Raw genomic sequence first — 7,145 nt, 5'->3', positions numbered from 1 at the left:
CCGCGCCCCCCCCGTCCCCAGCGCGGGGTTTGGTGAACAGCTTGATGAGGAGCTTTCCTCCTCCTCATCATCATCCTCCTCACCTTCCTCCTCATCCTTCTCCTCCTCCTCCTCCGCCAGCAGCTCCGGGAGGCTCCGGCGAGGTGGATGTCGATGGAGCCACGTGGAGGAAACCCGGGATGCCGGATCTGGCCCCCGGCACCTTGCCGACATCCAACGCACCCCATCTCCCCCCTCCCCAAACGCACCCCTTGCCGGGACCCGCGGGTGGGTGCTGCCCGCCGAACCTTGTGGGGCGATGTCCCCCAGCGCCCTTGGGGACAGCGGGGACCTGGCCGGCGCGGGGCGCGTGGGTGGCAACCCCCCGGCAGCTCACACGGGAGTTTATTTGCAGCAGCGGGTTTAAGCGGCGCGTTGGCAGCCGGCGAGATGTTTGTGTCGCCCGGCGATTAGATGCTATCGCCTTATCGGCGGCAGCAGCACCGGGGGCTGCGGGGAGGGGGGGTAACAACAAGAAATAAAAAAAAAAAAAAGAAGGAAAAGCCGATGCGATTTTTCTCTCTCCTCCTCTCAAAGGTCTGATTCAAAGCTAAACAGCTGCCGAAGATAATCTGCTGCGGGCTCCATCCCTCAGCGCCGCTCGCCTTGACCTCGGGGGCCTCCGGCTGGTGGCGACAGCCCGAGTCCTGCTCTCTCCTTGGGAGCCGGCCAGCTCGCTTTGTGCGCTCGGCCGAGAGCCGAGCGAGCCAGAAGGGCTGGGTGCGGAAGGGTAGTCCGTCAAAGCTGTGTTTACACACACAAGGGCAGCCGTGTTTTTATTATGCATAATTACACTGTCCTTAATGGAGTTGCAAACCATTTTTCCTGGTGGAGGGAGGGAGGGAGCGGCCGTGCGGGAAGGGGAACTGCAGCTCATCTGCGCATCAGGGCGAGCTCCGAGCTACTGAGCTCTGAGATACCAGACCGGTCCCGACCGCGCCGGTGCTTGCTTCAGCCCCGGGACAGCAAGCAGGGGTGTCTCCGCAGCAGCGTTTGGTGCCCACTGCCCGGACCCCGGGGCTTGACTCTGCACCCTTGGCTCCAGCGCATGCTGCTGGAACCTGAGCACCTCTTCTTCTCCCCATCCCCGGCACGCACTGGTGACCAGGGAGCACCCTGCCCACCCAAAGTGAGGGTGGCTTCCTTCTCCTCTTGTTCTTCCCAGGGACACGACCGTCCCCTGCTCGTGGACACCACATGACACCCCCAGATGTTTGCTCCTATCTTCCTGCAGCAGCGCTGCCGATGCTCCCCGTGCCCAGCAAGGATGCACGGGAGAGCCAGCCCTGGACAGCCAGCAGGGAAAACCCACGGTTTCTGGGTCTTACGGGTGGTTAGAGCGTGGGAGGCACTGCTTGTCCTTGGGGAGGCGATGCGCTAGCTGCACGCCAGGAGACGTGCAGATGTGTCCACAGGGGTGCGTGGTCCCACCTCGGGCACCCCGAGGAGCTGCCTGCAGGAGCCCTGCTTCGTGGCTGCACCCCAACGGCTGCTGAGCCCCAGGGCAGTCCAAGATGCGCGCGCCCAAGAGGTGCAAGGCTGAGATGAGCGTGGCTGAGACGTGCAAGCTCGAGACATGCATGCCTGAGAGGTGCATGGCTGAGATGTGCATGGCTGAGATGCGCACGGCTGAGATGTGCACGGCTGAGACGTGCAAGCTCAAAACATGCACGGCTGAGACGTGCAAGCTCAAGACATGCACGGCTGAGACGTGCACGGCTGAGACGTGCAAACTCAAGACATGCATGGCTGAGACATGCACGGCTGAGACGTGCACGGCTGAGACGTGCAAGCTCAAGACATGCACGGCTGAGACGTGCATGGCTGAGACATGCAAGCTCAAGACATGCATGGCTGAGACGTGCACAGCTGAGACGTGCACGGCTGAGACATACAAGCTCGAGATGTGCACGGCTGAGATGAGTGCGGCTGAGATGAGCGTGGCTGAGACGCGCAAGATGGAGCCATGCATGCAGCTCGAGTGCTGCATGCCCGAGCGGTACATGCCCGAGACATGCCTGCCCGAGCCGTGCACACCGGTGCCTGACACGTGTGCTCCAGGCGCACACACCAAGCAGCGTGTCCCCCAGCCGCGTGGCCTCCGGTGCCCCTGCGCAGCCCGGCTCCGCGGCGCCAGTCCCGGCGTGGAGGCACCGCACCGGCGCAGGCGTCCGCCACCCAGCCCTTGTTTTGTTCTCCCGAATCTCGAGTCCTTCTTTACCGTGCAAACGCGTTTGTGCAGGAAGGCAATGCGCAGCGGAGGTGGGGAGCTGGCAGAGTTAATAGGAGACATGAAAGGACACGTTCGCCGGGAGATTCCCTTATTCAGGGAACAAACCGCAGCAGAAATTGATTTTTTCCCCCTGTTTACTTGAGTTTCTCCCCCCTGGTGCAGAGAAGAAAGGCCTTGCATCGTGATTACCTGCTCCAGAGTGCGAGTGCAATTTGCTGGATGTGTTTATTATTAACAGGGACAGAAAACTCTTCCCAATCACTCAGTATTTTCTTTCTTTTTTTCCCCTTCACCCTCGTTCTTTCTTCCTTTTTCGGTTTTTAAAGCGAAGGGCCCTGGCAGCACGCTGCCAAGAGCCGATCAATTCACTCCTAATGGCAGCTCCCATGCCCTCGCATTCATCAACCGGGCTCTTAAAGAGCATCCGAGGCTTCATGGACGACTTAGGGGGAAAAAAAAAAGCCCATTTGGAGGCGAGATCATATTTTCTCCATCTCTTCCCCTTTTGTTCTTTATCTGCGGAGGACAAAGGCAGGCGCAGGCTCGAGGTGGGGAACAGGCAGCGGAGGCAGATGAAATCCGAAGAAACAAAAGAGCCTGTTTTCATGGAAATGCCCTGAAAAGGGGGGAGCAAATTTGGGGAGGGGGGACACACAGGACTGGGGAAAAAGCCGGAGAGGGGGGGTTGTGTTCAGCGGCAGCATCGTGGTGTGGCTGGAGCAGGGAGAAGGAGAATAAACGCGGCTGGAAGTTTTCCCGCAGGCATCAGGAGCTGTTTGAAGCTCTTGAATATATATATTTTTTTTTAATTAGGGCTGGGCTGGGCCGAATCCTGCCCGGGCGGAGCAGCCGCTCGGGAGTCGGGATCGGCATCTGGCCGTGGAGCAGCTCCTGCTTTGCCGCTGTCAGCCGTTTCGGGGGGCCGGGAGAGGCCAGAGCCGGGGAGGTTTAACGGGTTGTGGCGTTACAGCAGAAAAGCCGTTTAATACCTGGGTCCCCCATGGCCGGCTGTGCTCAGCATCCCACTCCAGGAGGCAGGGGAGCAAAAACTGAGGGGATAAAAAAAAAATCCGAGCGATGCAAAGCAGAGGGCACTGGGGTCCCCGTCCGCAGCCCACACTGCCCCTCCCACCAGCGCTGTGTCTGGCCACCCGTGTCACGAATCGCTCCGGCCTCAGCGGGGCTGTGGGAGCACGTGGCCATGCGGGGCAGAGCCCCAGGGACCAGGGGTCTGTGGAGTGAGGTCCTTTGGGGGGGGACGGGGTGGGGGGTGAGGATGCTTTTCTGCCCAGGGTGGGCTTTGGCTGGGGTGGTGATGCAGAGAGCGGTCCCCGTGCAAGGTCACGGGAAAGTGGCACGATGCGGGGAGAGCGGGCGATACCGGGGCGAGGGACTGGCTCTCCTGCCTTTAAGTAATATTAATAAAGTGAATCCGTTCCCAGCAGGCTGGCCACTTAGGCAGGGCGAGATAGCGGCGGGGGGGGAGGCGCAGCCCCCCCCTTTCCCGTCTCACGCTCCTGAAGTTCAGGCGTTTGCCACGTGGATAAATGGCCTGAGCCCCGGCGGGCGTGAGCGCGGTGGCTCGGCCACGCCATCGGACCCACTGCTGCCGGCGGTGGCCACGTCCAGCCGAAACCAGCCGAGCGTCCTACCCGGCAGCGTGAACGATGCAGGCAGCAAAGGCGGGAGCAGAGCCCGGTGCTCCCCGGGTGCGTTGCCTCCCCCGAGTCAGGCAGCTCTGGGTTCTTGCCTGCAAACTACAGCCACCGAACAGCAGCAATAACCCACTGTCCCCGAGGAGGACGCCAGCACTCGGCGGGGGAAACGCTGGCTCTAAGGGTTTGGTGTTTCGGAGGTGCCGAGGGCGGCTCCCCTCCTTCCTCCTCGCTCGCCAGTGCCCATGCGAGTACTGGGAGAAGCTGGTGATGTTGGCGGTGTCCCTGCTGCCGGGGTACCTGTGCGATGGCACCGTGTGCCATTTATCCAGCAGAGCGGGCACCGACGTGCTCCATTGGCACGGCACGAGCTCGTGGCCCGAGATGCTGGTGCAGGCAGAACCAGGTGCTCTGCAGAGGAACAGCGGCTGCCTCTCCAAAGGGGCTTTTCCGCAACTCAGGGGAGATGCGCAGAGAAAAGGGAGAGAACTCCATCTTAATTGCATTTCATTACAGCACGCTTTACTTGCCCAGCACCCCCCCGCCCCCTCCTGTGCTGGCTTCACCCCCCTGGGGACCCTCTCGCAGCCCAGCTCCGGGATCCCCCTCTGAAGTCGGAGAGATAAAAAGGAGCCGAGTCCCACTGCCCAGCCCCACTGCTCCCCTGGGCATCAGCTGGGTTTCCAGCGTGCGACGGACTGGGGCACAGGGCAGGGTGTGGAGCAGGGTTTTGGGGTGGTAGGCTGTGCCCCGCAGCCTGGGACCCCTCGTCCCAGCAGTGGGCAACCCCCCTGTGCGGGGCAGGACATGCCCGGCTCCCTGGGGGACCCTCTGGCTGCAGGATGGGCCCCAGCAGGCAGCCAGGGAGCCCTGGCCATGGACCCCGGTGCCTCATCCTGCACGGTCCCCGAGCAGGGGGAGCTGAGGGTGATGCCCCAATGCTACACCTCCCCCCCCGCCTTGCCCTTCTCCACCTGCAAAGGGGATTTGCCCTGGTTAGCTGCACAGGGCAGCGTGCGAGGTGCTGCGTCGTGTCCCCCTGATGTCCCCTGCACCTGCCTTCATGGAGAGTCACGACCGGTGACCCAGCAGTGCAAATACCAGCCCGACACATCCAGGGGCTGATAGTGGTGCAGGCAGGACCACCGCCCCATGGGTGCTGCAAGGAGGGAGGGTGCAATGGGTGGGCAGCCCCAAAGCTCCCGAGCTGAGACCCCAGAGGGTGCCGGTGGCCACGGGACGCAGACTGGGCAGGCGGGTGGCACTGAGGGGTGGCATTGGCAGTGGCACCGTCAGGGTGAGGGCAGAGCAGCTGCGGTGCCTGCCTGGCTCCCCACCACCCCGCACAGCTCCAGCCGAATTTGGTGTCATCCTGCAGAGGAAGATTATGGTAATTTTTCTTCCCCCTTATGCATAATTTTCCGACTCGGCTGCAGCAGAGGCTGTGCGGAGAGGCTGGGTGATGGGAATGTCATCTGCGATTCGATTATCTCCTCCTGCCTTCCTTCTTTTTTTTCCTTGTGAAACCTTCATCAAAATATGTAGATCTAATTAGGACAATTACAGCGCGAGGACAGCAGAAACCCACCCAAAGCCGCACCGCGACCAGCTGCCTTGGCTGAGCTGCCGGCGAGAGGGGGGGGACTGGGACTTTTCTGGGGTTTGGGGTTTTTTTTTGGCTCTTCAGGGGGGATGGATGGGGTCGGTGGGTCTCAGCCCCACACGCTGGCCCAGGGCTCCTTCATGGTGCTGCTCATGCCGGGGTGGCGCTGGCTTTGGGGTGCACTGCCCCAAGGGGATGGAAGCGGCCTCAGATGTGTCTCCGTGGGCATGCCACCGGCCACGGACATGGCAGAGCACCGCTGGTGGGGTCCTGCCGTGGGACCCAGAGGCTGCATCTGCTGGTAACAGGTTTGTGTCCCACCTCGCTGGCTGTCACGAGCTGGAGGGGTCTCAGCACTTTGCTGGGGGCACCTGCCACCCCTGCTCCCAGCACACCTTGTCCCCTGTCCCTGGGGGTGCCCGCCGTGCCGCTCCACGAGGAGGGGCCACCCGCAAGCCTGCAGCTCCATGAGCCTCATTGGTATTCAGTCCCCGCATGGTGGCAGCTGGCTGGATGGGAGCGGAGTGACAGTGGTGACAGGTAACGCCAGCCACGGGGACGGCGGCAGCCGGCAGGTCGGCAGCGAGGGCACAGCTCCGCCTGTGTCCCCACGCTGGGACACGCTCTGGGAGGATGGGGAGAGCTGCCGGGGGCTGGATGCTCCTGGCCCCTGAGCTCTGCAGTGGGATGCACTGATGCTCACCCCGGGATGCTGGGGATGCTCCGACCGGGGAGTCGGGGTGCAGCTGCAGCGCTCCTCCAGCACCGCACGATCCCCCCAGCTGACCCCGTGCCCACCTCCAGCCACCCACGCCGGCCAAGCAACAACAAGCATTGCACGGGGAAAAAAAAAGTCAAACAGGGACGTGCTGGGACCCTGCACCCGTCCCCAGGGGTGGTGGGCGAGGGGTGGCGGCCAGGCAGAGCCGGCTGCACGGGCAATTAAGGGAAGCGCAAATTGTCAGACCCTCTGATTAACACTACCTCCAAATCCGCATGAATATTAAAAGCCGACATTGCCCAGGCTCCCTGCACAATGAATTCTGTATGAATCTTAAGATAAATCGTTTGGATAACTTAGCGGCAGCTGTACTCCCTCGCCACCAACTGCCTCCAAAAATCATTTCACGTCAGGCGAGAGAAGCCAGAACAGAGACCAGCCCAGTGCCGGGAATTGCCTTTCGGGGCTCGGCAGTGCCGGGATCAAGGCAGGGGAGCACAGGGCACCCGGGGCTCCCTGGAGGCGAAGGCAAAGGCGAGGGCTCCTCGGCTGTTGCTTGCTCCCAGGAACTGGTGACAAATCCTGTTACTTGCCACGGTTGCTGTCATCTTTGGCCGGGGGGCAGTTACATGCGGCTCCTGGCGTCCCTCGAAGCTCTCCTGACACCACGTCCCCGTTAGCAGAAGCGCATCCCGCTCCTCCAGCCCTGCCATAAGCAGCCCCGGGCACCGGCGCAGAGATCCATCTTCCCAGGAGGGGACCTGACGTGCCTCCGAGCGCTGCTGGGACCGGCTCCCATTGGCATGCAGCTGCCGCGCCTGCTGCGTGCTCCTGGTCAAAATGCAGTGGAGGAGCCGCCGTGGTGTCCTCGGCGGCCGGGGCCTGATTGCATCT

At 62.2% G+C, this 7,145-nt stretch overlaps 1 protein-coding gene across 1 annotated transcript in view; it reads left to right on the top strand.

The window, feature by feature from the left end:
• The first annotated feature begins 1,553 nt into the window (after positions 1–1,553).
• SDK2 (sidekick cell adhesion molecule 2) overlaps positions 1,554–7,145 on the top strand; it is a 121,644-nt gene continuing 116,052 nt past the window's right edge. The window contains 1 exon segment of the mRNA XM_019473186.1: positions 1,554–2,089. Within this exon segment, the coding sequence (XP_019328731.1) occupies positions 1,554–2,089 (536 nt within the window).

Source organism: Aptenodytes forsteri, unplaced genomic scaffold (assembly GCF_000699145.1).
Source record: "Aptenodytes forsteri isolate BGI_AS27 unplaced genomic scaffold, ASM69914v1 Scaffold86, whole genome shotgun sequence".
Classification (NCBI taxonomy): Eukaryota; Metazoa; Chordata; class Aves; order Sphenisciformes; family Spheniscidae; genus Aptenodytes; species Aptenodytes forsteri.
The sequence above is the reverse complement of the archived record's forward strand: the minus strand, read 5'-3'. Positions and strand labels throughout refer to the sequence as shown.